General features: G+C 42.4%; 1 protein-coding gene across 8 annotated transcripts in view; it reads left to right on the top strand.

The window, feature by feature from the left end:
- Window positions 1–15,839, top strand: part of SLC24A2 (solute carrier family 24 member 2) — a 548,887-nt gene that overhangs the window by 342,909 nt on the left and 190,139 nt on the right. For all 8 annotated transcript variants that reach the window (XM_056519994.1, XM_056519975.1, XM_056520005.1 and 5 more), the window contains one exon: window positions 6,992–7,100. In XM_056519994.1, the coding sequence (XP_056375969.1) occupies window positions 6,992–7,100 (109 nt within the window). The remainder of the gene's footprint in view (window positions 1–6,991; window positions 7,101–15,839) is intronic.

Raw genomic sequence — 15,839 nt, 5'->3', positions numbered from 1 at the left:
CAGCTTCCCCCCCCCCACAATATTAGGCAGCTCCCCCCACAATATTAGGCAGCTCCCCCCCCCCACTCCACAGACATACAGCCTCCAGCCATATACAGTGTATGGCTGGAGGCTGTATGTCTGTACTGCTGCCCCCACAGTGATCCGGTCACTGCTCCTCTGGCCCGGGTCACCATCTACTGCTATGGCCTATGGACCATAGCAGTAGGTGCCGGGACCGGGGAAGCGGTGACCGGAACACTGAACAAGATGACGCGGTCACTTACCAGGCCCCGGCCAGCGTGCGTTCTCCTGCGACGATCCTGCGGTCCTCCTACGTCTCTATGGTTGTACGCACAATGACGTCCCGTGCGTACGACCATAGAGGCGGAGAAGCGAAGGTCCGAAAGAGGATCGCAGGAGGACGCCGGGGAATGGTGAGTGACAGGCGGACATCCTTATGTCCCGAAAAGATTTTTCGGGACACAGGGATGTCCGGGATAGGAATACTTCTTTTTATGTGCCCGGGCGGGCCCCCGTGTGTGGCTGCAGGCGGGGGCCGACCAGAGCATATAAAACCTAATACTGCATACTAAAAACCAGGGGGCCTCCAGCTGTTGTGAAACTACAACTCCCAGCATGCCCGGACCGACTTTGCCGGTCTGGGCATGCTGGGAGTTGTAGTTTCACAACAGCTGGAGGCCCCCTGGTTTTTAGTATACAGTATTAGGTTTTATATGCTCTGGCCGGCCCCCGCCTGCAGCCATACACGGGAGCCGGCCCGGGCACATAAAAAGAAGTATTCCTATCCCGGAGAGCGCGCCCCCCCAGATGTTGCGCCCGGCCCCCCCTGCACCCACCACGAGTGCCTCTGCCACTGGCAGTGTTTGCAACTTGTGCTGTGGGCAGGCAGGGGAGGTGGGTCATTATCAGCACATTTTTTGTTGTTTCGGCATTTCCCCGAAACAGCTATTTTCGGCCGATATGTATCGGCCGCCGATATATCGGTGCATCCCTAATTTTTACTGTCAAATTTTGGCCGATGATGCAACAGCACCCCCACGGGGATATACCCTACTGAGGCGGGCATGGCAGGTACAAGCTATATCAGTGGTGTTGGTGCAAGTTGGCCTTGCACTGCAAGAGCTGGGTCTTGGACCGATACCATTGACACCGAGGGAAGGTCTCCTGCCATGTTCCTGTCCATAATGGTCGCAGTATCCTGTCGACTACGCCAAAATGTAAACCGTGTACCTGGGTTGGCTCCCCAGGATACAGCGAAGTCACGAACAAGGAAAACAACCTCACCAGCAGCTTTTGTCAGAACCAAATTTTACTTAAACGGGGTAATGAACCCAAAAACAAATTCTGGAAACATACAATAAACAGAAACATTCAATAAACTTACATACACCCAGCCTAAGGCTGAGACCCTTGTGCGGCACAGCATGGTGCCCAATGAAGGTGAATGGAGTGTTAATTTGCCTACCGGCGGGCATATCTAATCTGCAGCACCTTACCTGTTATTACCCTAAAAACACATTGAATTTTTGAAAAGTTCACTCATCTCTACTAAAAACACAAGAATAACTGTATATGTGTGTGGTTTGGGTTAGCCTGCGGTGCAGCACAACAGCTTACAATCTTACAAAGGTCTACCTTATTCCCCCTCCCCTAACCGGAGTTGTAGCACGTGCCTGAGTATTCCTCCTGATCAAAACGCAAGCCTGGCTTGAGTTTGTGGGAAGTTTATCAGCTCTCCAATTGTGAAATGTCACTTTATGTTATGGAGTCCTTGCAATGAATATTAGCAACACTTGTGGCCTGACACGAACAGAGACCCTAACAAACTACCTACAGGCCTGATTTAGTCTTTAGGTGCCAACAAAGTAATGAGGTGGGTCTGCTCTGCATCCGCTGGTGACTCTGAACAGAACAAATGCCTCTTCAACAAACGTGCGGTCCCACAGACTATGTTGTTTTGCTCCTCCGCTCTCATCCGCGTTCCTGGAAGCAATCCTCTATTCCTCTGGATAGGATCAGGGTCTCGGACACAAGCAGCTTCACTTAGTACTGGTCACTGAAGTATGCTCCCACACCTGGATACAGTATGATCATCTCACAGTTTTAGTCTCAGCTCTCTCTAAGATGGCTGCTCCCCACCTTTTACTGGTCACTCTCCCCTCTCATGAATATGGAAAACATGCAGGTCTTTTAAGTGTGTTAGGAAACAGCGGCATCTTGTGGCCAAACACCAGAAGGTCACGCCAGACTGGTAGTAACCCTTTAGACGCTGCAATCAAAGTTGATCACGGCATCTAAAAAGGGAGAATATGCTGCCGGTTAGCTCAGCGTATCTGTTCGAGACCGCCGCGGTGATATAGTGGCATCCTGAACAGCTGAGAGGACAGCGGGAGGCTCCCTACCTGGCTCCACGCTATCCGATCGGCGTTTGATTGCTCCAAGCCTGAGATCCAGGCTTGAGCAATCAAGTGCAGATAATACATGGCGTAGAATTAAACAGTGCTGGCAATCAGTGTAATGCATGTTATAGCCCCCTATGGGGGCTATAGCATTGCAAAAAAAAAGTGTAAAAAAAAGTTACATAGATGTGATTTAACCCCTTCCCTAAGAAAAGTCAGAATCACCCCCCTTTTCCCATAAAAAAAAAAAAAAAAAACTGTAAAAAAAAAAAAATTGCCACATGTGTAAATGCCCAAACTATAAAAATATATAATTAATTAAACCGCATGGTCAATGGTGTATGCGCCAAAATTCCAAAGTCCAAAATAGCATATTCTTGGTTACTTTTTATACCATAAAAAAATTATTAAAAAGCGATCAAAAAGTCAGATCAACACAAAAGTGGTACCGATAAAAACGTCAGATCACGGCGCAAAATATGAGCCCTCATACTACCCCGTACGCAGAAAAATGTTACAATTATAGGGGTCAGAAGAGGACACTTTTAAAGGGTACCTCTCATCAAAAAAACTTTTGATATATTATAGATTAATGTATGCAGAATAACTTTACAATTGCATGTTATTAAAAAATATGCTTCTTTCTATTTAATTTTCCACTTTGAAGAAATGACCACTAGGGGTCTCCCTACCAGTCCTGTCAGCAAGCATTTCAGACTCATGCTGGAGTTCTAAACACTACGAGCTGCCAGTCTGCTTTGTTCACAAAGGAGAACACTCAGAGCTGCAGGCCTGCTTTGTTCACAGCCTGTTTGGCTGTGAACAAAGCAGGCTGGCAGCTCTGAGTGTTTAGGACTCCAGCATGAGTCAGAAATGCTTGCTGACAGGACTGATCGGGAAAAATACAATAGAAAGAAGCATATTTTTCATTAACATGCTATTGGAAAGTTATTCAACATTCATTAATCTAAAATATATCAAAAGTTTATTTGATGAGAGGTACCCTTTAAATGTTCATTTTCCTGCATGTAGTTATGATTTTTTCCAGAAGTACGACAAAATCAAACCTATATAAGTAGGGTATCATTTTAATCATATGAACCTACAGAATAAAGATAAGGTGTCATTTTTACCGAAAAATGTACTACGTAGAAACGGAAGCCCCCAAAATTTACAAAACAGCGGGGGTTTTTTTCAATTTTGTCTCACAATGATTTTTTTTTCTGTTTTGCCGTACATTTTTGGGTAAAATGCCTGTTATCATTACAAAGTAGAATTGGTGGCACAAAAAATAAGCCATCATATGGATTTTAAGGTGCAAAATTGGAAGGGTTATGATTTTTAAAAGGTAAGGAGGAAAAAACGAAAGTGGAAAAATGCTATGTCCTTAAGGGGTTATATGCGTTCACAAAATTGCATCCGCATTTTTTAACCTTAATGTGCTCTATGAAAGTCTAAGGGAAAGTCGATGTCTGTGTACACAATATGTAAAGGTATGGCCACGTTGATAACAGCCACAAAAATAAGAAACATAATTTACTTACGCAACTGTATTTTTACATATTGTATGCACAGACAACTCATTTCCCATAGACTCACATAGAACACATTAATATAAAAAAAAAGTATGGACACAATTTCCGGACGCATTTTTACAAATCAAATACGCCTGTAATAACACTAAACCTAGCCTGATTAAAGGGCGAAGAGGAAAAAATTTAAATCATAACATTTCTATTTCCAGGGTCATTAAAGGGGTACTCCACTGGCCAGCGTCCAGAGCATTTAGTTCCAAATGCTGTGTGCGTGCTGAGGGGGTGGCCGTCACCCCCCCTCCAATAGACTTGTATTGAGGGGGTGTGGCTGATCCCCACAGGGTGTGACAGTGAAACTTTATGTTCGGAATGCTGGCCAGTGGAGCCCCCTTTTAAGAGGTTCAACACAGCTCTCCATGAAAAGAAAAATAATTGTCACTGACACAATTGTAACAATTTTGTTTAACCTATGGAAAAGAGAAAAAAAGCAATGTTAGGCATTTGATAAATTAATAAAACTATAAATGCAATTATGGAAGAGAGGAATGTACATATAAATATATATATACAAAAACCAGTCCTCAAGAGCACTAGGGGTGTAGAATTAAAAGGACAAAGATAAGAGAAAGAGTAGAGAAGTTTAGGATCCAGTAAAAGTATATTTATTAATTATAATATATGTAATAAAATATATTAATGAATGACCGATCACCTTGCAGGGCCCTTGCAAAGGCGAAAGGTGTATATTGATACAAATCGTGTTAGGTAAAATAAATAAATGAATATAGCACTGATCAAATAAAAGTAATTATAATAAGTATCCACTATAATGTATTGCAGGAGTCTTATTCTGTTGGTATAGGTATATAGTTCACAGTTCGTTAATTGCAGTTTGTCACAACAGATAATATTGCAGAAGATAGTATTCCAAAAGTAACCAAATTGTCAGTAATAATAGATTCCAGTGGTACTGAATAGATCACATTAATTAAAATCTCCAGTGACACTGGGTAGATCACATCAATTGTGCCACTTGTGTCTGTGTTGCGATCTTAGTTAACCACAGCACAGTTGTATCAGCAAGTGCAGTAATAAAACTTGTAACTTTATTGCAGTTTCAAAATAGTTATAATACAACTGTATCAGCGGTGTTTGTAGAAGCGATGTTTATAAAGGAACAGTGCACAGCACCACTCACCCTCCTCGGCAGATCTCGAATGCAGACTTGGTGCGGCAGTATTTTGGGGTAGCGATGTCTGTCTGTACTTGTGGTGCCTTGCTGAGTTACAACCTGGGTGAGTGACTCTCCGGTGGGCTCCGAGGTTCCCGGATTGGCACTGAATGGCGTCCGGCCTCGTGGGGTGATGTCCGGGAGCTCCGCCGCCCGGGGCTGTGAAGAGGATTGCAGGAAGCAGGAGCGAATCTGAATAGAGCGCTAGCAGTACGCGCGTCACAGGGGTCCCAGTAATAAGGGTATCCAGCTGTTGCAAGTCAGGAATAGTGGATATAGTCTATTTTTAAGTGATATACACTTAATAGAATAGTGCTTAATAACGGGACAGACGCGTTTCAACGCCGCGGGCCTTTTCTTCAGTGACAAAAGATTATTATTATCTTTTGTAACTGAAGAAAAGCCTGCGGCCTTGAAACGCGTCTGACCCGTTATTAAGCACTATTCTATTAAGTGTATATCACTTAAAAATAGACTATATCCACTATTCCTGACTTGCAACAGCTGGATGCCCTTATTACTGGGAACACTGTGACGCACGTACTGCTAGCGCTCTATTCAGATTCACACCTGCTTCCTGCAATCCTCTTCACAGCCCTGGGCGGCGGAGCTCCCGGACATCACCCCATGAGGCCGGACGCTATTCCTTGCCAATCCGGGAACCTCGGAGCCCACCGGAGAGCCACTCACCCAGGTTGTAACTCAGCAAGGCACCACAAGTACAGACAGACATAGCTACCCTAAGATACTGCCGTACCAAGTCTGCATTCGAGATCTGCCGAGGAGGCTGAGTGGTGCTGTGCACCGTTCCTTTATAAACATCGCTTCTACAAACACCGCTGATACAGTTGTATTATAACTATTTTGAAACTGCAATAAAGTTACAAGTTTTATTACTGCACTTGCTGATACAACTGTGCTGTGGTTAACTAAGATCGCAACACAGACACAAGTGTCACAATTGATGTGATCTACCCAGTGTCACTGGAGATTTTAATTAATGTGATCTATTCAGTACCACTGGAATCTATTATTACTGACAATTTGGTTACTTTTGGAATACTATCTTCTGCAATATTATCTGTTGTGACGAACTGCAATTAATGAACTGTGAACTATATACCTATACCAACAGAATAAGACTCCTGCAATACATTATAGTGGATACTTATTATAATTACTTTTATTTGATCAGTGCTATATTCATTTATTTATTTTACCTAACACGATTTGTATCAATATATACCTTTCGCCTTTGCAAGGGCCCTGCAAGGTGATTGGTCATTCATTAATATATTTTTTTACATATATTATAATTAATAAATATACTTTTTACTGGATCCTAAACTTCTCTTCTCTTTCTCTTATCTTTGTATCCTTTTAATTCTACACCTCTAGTGCTCTTGAGGACTGGTTTTTGTATATATATTTTATCTATACATCCCTCTCTTCCATATATCTCTTAGGCCTATCGGGTGAAGGCATCACCTTTAACCTCGAGCACCCCCCTCTCTTTCCCCATATCCTAAGTGAGCTACACCTTTTTGATATATAAATGCAATTAAACCAGTAAATAACAATTAGAATATGAAAGCATTTTAGCAAAGCTGACCTTGTTTATTTGTTTACATGTAATCCTATGTAAATTTACTGCTGGTAAATTTACATCCCCAACTAATGACAAATAACGAAATAACGCAGTATTTCATCTGTAGAACTAGTCAAGAAATAAAGGTTTAGGGTATAGTGCAGAGGTTAAAAATGTTTAATACTGATGACAAAATATTTCTAGTTTTTATGTTTTTTTTTAATCGTTTGTACAGACAAAACCAAGACTACAGCGTGGTGGCAGCTCAGCATCACTACATAACAGTCTCATGAGGAATAGCATATTCCAGCTAATGATACACACACTTGATCCTCTTTCTGAAGGTAAGTGTTTCAGATCTATATGCCAGTTATTTAACATTTGTAACACAAGGTATTATTTATTAACCACATATTTATCTTCAAATATTATTGGTCTGACTACAGGAATATATATATATATATATATATATATTTTTTTTTTTTTTTTTTTTTTTGCCAAAGCCAGAAGTAGATCATAAGTAACAGTCTTAAATTAATCCTGTTATTGTAACCTCTACTGTATAAAATAAATGCATTAAGAAGTACAGTGTGAATCCAATTTATCTGTTGTAAACTCAGATTGGGTTTTAAATGTATATATAGCCTTGACGCTAGAGATAATGTAATAATGTAAACAAATATGAACTGCTCTTTTAAAGGCATTCTGTAGTGAAATATAACTTATCCCCTATCCAAAAGATAGGGGATAAGTTATGGGTCGCAGGTAATCCGACTGCTTGGGACCCCTGCAATCTCCTGAACGGGGCCCTGACAGTCTGCTGGAAGGGGCATGCCGACTCCCACACAGAGTAGCGGCCGGCACACCCCACCCATGTATCCCATAGAGATACATGGAGAGGGCATGAGCCACGGCTTCCTGCAGGGGTCAGAACGGACCCCCCATGATCTATAACTTATCCCCTATCCTTTGGATAGGGGATAAGTTATATTTCACTGCACTACTCCTTTAACAAACGTTTGCGTTAATCAGAGGTAAAAGTGAATATAGAAAACTTGGTAATATATCTTATTAGAAAAAAAAGCCCCCATCACCACTTGTAAACCACTTCTCCTATCTGCTGCCTATTTCTGTCTGAAGGTTACAGCTTAAATGCTGCCCATAAAAGTTGATGGAGAGAGGAGAGGAAGTAGGTGCAGTGAGTTCAGGAAAGCTTGACAATTCGAGATGGAGAGTGTGGAATGGAGTTCCACATACAAGTCATATAATAGCCAGAAAGAGTACTTCTCTTTGTGTATACAAAGGCAGCTAATTCTGTACAGTCATACAGTACATAGTAGATTCTTATTTAAAAAGTGTGACTTTCCGTATTTACAAGTACAAAAATAAAAACAGGATGAGAAAATGGCTATTCATTCATGCTGTAACCCATGACACTGTAATTTAATATGTTTACATTTATTTTAAGTTACTATTTTTCCCTTTTAAACCCCACATTTACTGTTTGGGTTTTAAACATAAAATTACCTGCGTTTATAAGAAATATAAATTATGGAATGGAGGTAAATATGTGATTTGGCTAACCAAATGTATTAAATATTAGCATAAATGCTATTTTATTTTAGTCTGAACAGGCAAGTGAAAAAGAACTTATGTTGAAAAAAAAAATCAAATATGGGAACTGTAATTTGTGTTTAGTCAGTGATACTTTAATAAATACTCTTATTTATAAAAAAAAAATAAAATAAAATGTTGGATGTTACTGTTGGCTGACCCTGCCTTGAAAGAAGTACACTGCTCAAAAAACATAAAGGGAACACTTAAACAGTGTAACTTCAAGTCAATCACACTTCTGTGAAATCACACTGTCCACTTAGGAAGCAACACTGATTGACAATCAATTTCACATGCTGTTGTGCAAATGGAACAGACAACAGGTGAAAATTATAGGCAATTAGCAGGACACCCCCAATAAAGGAGTGGTTCTGCAGGTGGTGACCACAGACCACAGAACAGCTTCCTGGCTGATGTTTTGGTCACTTTTGAATGCTGGCGGTGCTTTCATTTTAGCGGTACCATGAGATGAAGTCTATAACCCACACAAGTGGCTCAAGTAGTGCAGCTCATCCTGGATGGAACATCAATGCGACCTGTGGCAAGAAGGTTTGCTGTGTCTGTCAGTGTAACGTCCAGAGCATGGAGGCGCTATCAGGAGACAGGCCAGTACATCAGGAGACGTGGAGGAGGCCGTAGGAGGGCAACAACCCAGCAGCAATGTTTGCCATTTGCCAGAGAACACCAATATTAGTAAATTTGCCACTGGAGCCCTGTGCTCTTCAAAGATGGATGCAGGTTCACACTGAGCATGTGTGACAGACGTGACAGTGTGAGTCTGGAGACGCCGTGGAGAACGTTCTGCTGCCTGCAACATCCTCCAGCATGGCTGGTTTGTTGGTGGGTCAGTAATGGTGTGGGGTGGCATTTCTTTGGGGGGCCGCACAGCCCTCCATGTGCTTGCCAGAGGTAGCCTGACTGCCATTAGGTACCGAGATGAGATCCTCAGACCCCTTGTGATACCATATGCTGGTGCGGTTGGCCCTGGGTTCCTCCTAATGCAAAACAATGCTAGACCTCATGTGGCTGGAGTGTGTCAGCAGTTCGTGCAAGAGGAAGGCATTGATGCTATGGACTGGCCCGCCCGTTCCCCAGACTTGAATCCGATTGAGCACATCTGGGACATCAGGTCTCGCTCCATCCACCAACGCTACGTTGCACCACAGACTGTCCAGGAGTTGGCAGATGCTTTAGTCAAGGTCTGGGAGGACATCCCTCAGGAGCAGGGATGAGCACAGGTTGACTAGAAAGGGGGCTTGAGCCCCTGCCCTTTTGATGTTCCTCCTATAAGTGCCCTGGGCATTTATATAAATAATAATAAGAAGTGCCCTTTTTTTAGCTCAGCTCCTGCCCCCCAAAATGTCTGTGCACGTCCCTGCTCAGGAGACCATCAGCCACCTTATCAGGAGCATGCCCAGGCGTTGTAGGGAGGTCATACGGGCCACACACACTACTGAGCCTCATTTTGACTTGTTTTAAGGACATTACATCAAAGTTGGGTCAGCCTGTAGTGTGGTTTTCCACTTATTTAATTTGTAAACTTGCATTTGCAAAATCATGGACAAATTGCATCCACATTTTTAATATCAATGTGCTCTATGTAAGTCAATAGATAAGTGGTTGTCTGTGCACACAATATGTGAAAATATGGATGCCTTCTTCAGTCACATGTGACCTGTAACTTCTACTGAACTCAAATTACTTCCCCTGTGGCATGTGCAGTTTCTGAAAATATACACTCACTGGCCTTTTTATTAGGTACACTTATTCAATAGTTTGATAACACAAATAGCTAAGCAGCCAATGACATGGCAGCAACTCCATCCATTTAGGCATGTAGACATGGTCAAGACAACTTGCTGATGCCGAGCATCAGAATGGGGAAGAACAGGAATTTAACCCCTTAAGGACCCGGGGTTTTTCCGTTTTTGCATTTTCATTTTTCCCTCCTTACCTTTAAAAAATCATAACTCTTTCAATTTTGCACCTAAAGAGCCATATGATGGCTTACTTTTTGTGTCACCAATTCTACTTTGTAATGACGTCAGTCATTTTACCCAAAAATCTACAGCGAAACGGAAAAAAAAATCATTGTGAGACAAAATTGAAAAAAAAAAAACGCCATTTTGTAACTTTTGGGGGCTTCCGTTTCTAAACAGTACATTTTTCGGTAAAAAATGACACCTTCTCTTTATTCTGTAGGTCCATACGGTTAAAATGATACCGTACTTCTGGAAAAAATCTAAAGTACATGCAGGAAATTGTATACGTTTAAAATTGTCATCTTCTGACCCCTATAACTTTTTTATTTTTCCGCATATGGGTCGGTCTGAGGGCTAATTTTTTGCGCTGTTATCTGAAGTTTTTAGCGGTACCATTTTTGCATTGATAGGACTTATTGACTTATTTTTTCATGATATAAAAAGTGACCAAAAATGCACTTTTTTGGACTTTGACATTTTTTTGCGCGTACGCCATTGACCGTGCGGTTTAATTAACGATATATTTTTATAATTCGGATATTTCCACACACGGCAATACCACATATGTTTATTTTTATTTACACAGTTTTTTTTTATGGGAAAAGGGGGGTGATTCAAACTTTTATTAGGGGAGGGGTTAAATGATCTTTATTGACTTTTTTTTTTACTTTTTTTTTGCAGTGTTATAGCTCCCATACGGACCTATAACACTGCACACACTGATCTTTTACATTGATCAGTGGTTTCTCATAAGAAACCACTGATCAATGATTCTGCCGCTTGACTGATCATGCCTGGCAGATCTCAGGCACTGAGCAGTCATTCGGCAATCGGACAGCGAGGAGGCAGGTAGGGATCCTTTGAACGACTTTGAACGCCGCGTCTAAAGGGTTAATAGCGCGCGGCACCACGATCAATGCCGCTCGCTATTAGCCACGGGTCCCGGCCGTAGTTAGAGGCCGGGCCCGACACGCAATGACGCGGGGCCACACCATGGCCCCCCGTTATAGAACGGGAGCGGACTCAGGACGTACAGGTAAGCCCTGGGTCCTCAACAGGTTAAGTGACATTGAACTTGGCATGATTGTTGGTGCCAGACAGGCTGGTCTGAGTATTTCAGAAACTGCTGATCTACTGGGATTTTCACACACAACTGTCTCTAGAGTTTACACAGAATGATGCGAAAAAGAGAAAATATCTAGTTAGCAGCAGTTGTGTGGACAAAAATTTCTTGCTCATGTCAGTGATCAGAGGAGAATGAGCAGACTAGTTCAAGATGACAAAAAGGCAACAGTAACTTAGATAAACACTGAAACAACGAAAAAGATGCAGCATACCATCTCGGAATGCACAACACGTCTAACCTTGAAGCAGATAGGCCACAGCAGCTTAAGACTACACCTGGTCCCACTTTTGTCAGCTAAGAACAGGAAACAGGCTGCAATTCACAAAGGCTCCCCAAAATTGGACAATGGAAGACTGGAAGAATGTTGCATGGTCTGATAACACAATTTGGGCCTCTTAGTACCAAATGAGCCTTGTTTAAATGTGAAAGTATTATTACTCACCATGTCCATCTCTTTATGACCAAGTGTACCTATCATTTGTTGGCTATGTTCAGCAGCAAAATGCATCATGTCAGAAAGCTCACATAATCTCAAACTGGTTTCTTGAACATGAGTTTATGGTTCTCCAATAGCCTCCACAGTCACCAGATATTAATCCAACAGAGCACCTTCAGGATGTGGTGGAACAGGAGATTTGCATCATAGATGTCCAGATGACAAATCAGCAGAATCTGTGTAATGCCATCATGTCCATGGGGACCAAAATCTCTGAGAAAAGTTTTCAGCAATTTGTAGAATGTATCCCTCAAAGAAAGAAGGCAGTTCTGTAGGCAAAAGAAGGTCCAATCTGATACTAGCAAGGTGTGCCTTAAAAAATATATAAACCCCAGACCACAGGGGTAGTTTTTGCAGAGCTGTAGCTAGCTCCTTTTGCGACTGTGGCAAGCCCAGAATTATATGTGAGCAAAGCTTTTTAAGAATTACAGAGATGAATCTTTGAACATATTAGTAGGGATCAACCGATTATCAGTTTGGCCGATAACCACGATTTTGGACACTATTGGTGTCGGCAATTACCTTGCTGATATGGCAATAATGCCCCCCGGCCAGAGACGACTGTCCCCGCCGCTGCCCCATTGCCTCCCCCCATCCTCTGGCCACATGCCGCTGCCCCATCGCCTCCCCCCATCGCCTCCCCCCATCCTCTGCCCACATACCGCCGCTGCCCCCCATCCTCTGGTCACATACCGCCATCGCCCCCCCATCCTCTGCCCACATAACGCCGCCGGCCCCCCCATCCTCTGCCCACATACCGCCACCACGCCATCGCCTCCCCCCATCCACGGTGTTATAATTACCTGTTCCCGGGGTCCACGATCCTTCTGGCTCCTGCGCTTTTACTGCGCGCTGGGTAATGACGAGTGACGTCCCCAATGCGACGTCACCGTCAGTGCGCACAGTGACAGCGCAGGACGCCAACAGAGCTAGAAGGATCGCGGACCCCGGGAACAGGTAATTATAACACCGGGGATGGGGGGAGGCAATGGGGCGGTGGCGTTATGTGGGCAGAGGATGGGGGGACGGCGGGGGTATTTGGGCAGAGGATGGGGAGCGGCGGCAGTATGTGGGCAGAGGATGTGGGGGCGGCAGTGGTATGTGGGCAGAGGATGGGGGGGAGGCGATGGAGCAACTGTGGTGGTTAGACTCAGGACCCCAGGACAGGCAGGGGGAGAGAAGTGGGTGGCGGCGGTCTCTGGCCCGGCAAAAGCCGCTGCAGTTCATTGATTTAAAGTGCCCGCTTTAAATCATTGATCTGCAACGGCTTCTGCCCTGCCGGTGGGGGGGGGGGGGAGGTTGAAATAGCCGTTAACTTATACCGAAATATCGGTATAAGTTATCGGCTATCAGCTGGAAAGGTGACAGATTATCGGTATCGGCCCTAAGAAAACGTTATTGGTCGATCCCTACATATTAGTACTATTAATACTGCGCAAGATAATCCTTTGACCAGGCATTCCTTCACAGGAATTAAAGGGGTACTCCGGTGAAAAACTTTTTTTTTTTTTTTAATTAACTGGTGCCAGAAAGTTAAACAGATTTGTAAATTACTTCTATTAAAAAATCTTAATCCATCCTGTACTTATTAGCTGCTGAATACTACAGCGGAAATTCTTTTCTTTTTGAAACACAGAACTATCTGCTGACATCACAAGCACAGTGCTCTCTGCTGACATCTCTGTCCATTTTATGAACTGTCCAGAACAGCATATGTTTGCTATGGGGATTTCCTTTTACCCTGGACAGTTCCTAAAAATGGGCAGAGATGTCAGCAGAGAGCACTGTGCTCATCATGTCAGCAGACAGCTCTGTGTTTCAAATGGAAAAGAATTTCCACTGTAGTATTCAGCAGCTAATAAGTACAGGAAGCATTAAGATTTTTTAATAGAAGTAAATTACAAATCTATGAAGAAAGCAAGTAGATGCCAGCGATTAAGAAACTTCACCTTTATTGGAACCCATAAAATCATCGACATGGAGAGACTTCAATAAGACAAACATTTAAAATTCCAGGAATCAGCGCCAAGCATGATGCGTTTCAGGTCATGTGACCTTTCATCAGATGCATGGTGGGAAGCAGAAGGGTGGGGGAATAAATCCCAGCCTCCTAATGGAACAGGTGAGTAAGACTTCTATCCTATGAACCAGGGATTAACCCTGTCCGTTCCAAAAATAGAGACACCCTTCTGCTATACATAACAGGTATAAAATCATAAATCATTAAACACCTATAACCATAGTTATAAAATGGGTGTAAACAATATATACATAAAACCTGTATATTTTTTAAGGAGACACAAAGTATATATTTTTGGAGGAAGAAGGTTGCAAGAACACTAATAATTATAAATAGTGATACAATAAATAATAATATATATAAGGCATCAATGGCAACCTAAAACTATTTAGTATTGAAGGATGACGTCCGATTTTAAATTTAACCCATGTGGTTGAAATGTGCGCAATCCAAAAGATTTCCCTATTGCGTAATGATTTGATGCGGTTTCCACCTCAGTCATGTGAGCAAACTATTTCAATACCCGAAAAAGAAAAGTGAGATACATTACCATTATGAACATTTTTTAAGTGTTTGGAGACATTTGATGCGTTAGTGTAAGAACTGCTGCCAATAGCTCTAAGATGTTCTTGGATGCGTTTTTTCAAGGTTCTTTTAGTGCTGCCGATATAAGATACATTGCAGTTATTACAATCTATTTTGTATATTACGTGAGTGGATTCGCAGTTAATAAATTGTTTAATCGGTACAGAATTCGAATCAGGAATTGAAATCGTAGAAGTCTTGGCAGCATGTACACACACAACGCATCTAGGTAAACCGCATTTAAAAAACCCATTTAGTTTAATCCATGAACGAGAACCAGCAGCGGAAGCAAGTGGCAAAGCACTCGGAGATAAAAGATTACCTAGATTAGGAGCTCGTCTACTCGAAAATGTATGCCATTTTTTAAATATTTATTAAGGATGGTATCCTGACATAAGATAGGTAGAAATTTGTTAATAATAGATTTAATACTATTGAATTCTAGACTATAAGTGGTGGTAAAGGTAGGCTTCGATACCGTATTCGAAAATGTTTGATTAGGTTTTGGTGTAAGGAGACTATCTCTAGATTTTTGTAAAACTTTCCGTTTGGCTCTGTTCAGACACCAGGGCTGGTAACCTCTCTGACCCAAACGATGGAAAATATTATCCGATTCGATTTGAAAAGATTCGTCTGTGGAACAATTTCTGCGAGCCCGAGTCAGTTCACCCACCGGAACGGCTAAAACCGCATGTTTTGGATGGCATGACTGCGCGCAGGATGGTGTTACCTGCAGTCGATTTTCTGTATGTGGAAGTGTGAACACGTCCCTGTCTGCTATCAAGTAAAATGTCCAGAAATGGAGTGACGGATCTGTGCCAGGTTGAAGTAAAAAACAAATTATGAGGATTATTGTTAACGTAATCAACAAAACAGGAAACACTGTGTTCTGAGGACGACCAAATTATGATGACATCGTCAACGTATCTTCCGTACCAAACAATGTTGGAAAAGAAGGGGTTGATGTCAGAAAATATATATTGCATCTCCCACCAGTGGACAAAAATATTTGCCACTGAAGGGGAAGATTTGGCCCCCATTGAGGCACCCGTCTTCTGAACAAAGTATTGATCCTGAAATTTTAAGAAATTATGAGTTAATATATAATTCAAAGCCTCGAGAACAAACTGGCACAGGTCCTCACTGTAAGTGGAAAAATTGTAAATAATATCCGACACTGCTCGAAGTGAAAGTGAATGAGGGAGAGAAGAATACAAGGATTCGATGTCCATAGTAAGCCACGAGTAAGAGGTATGCCAT

The sequence above is a fragment of the Hyla sarda genome, chromosome 1 (genome assembly GCF_029499605.1).
Source record: "Hyla sarda isolate aHylSar1 chromosome 1, aHylSar1.hap1, whole genome shotgun sequence".
Classification (NCBI taxonomy): Eukaryota; Metazoa; Chordata; class Amphibia; order Anura; family Hylidae; genus Hyla; species Hyla sarda.
Note: the sequence above shows the minus strand (reverse complement) of the source record. Positions and strands in the feature narration are given on the sequence as shown.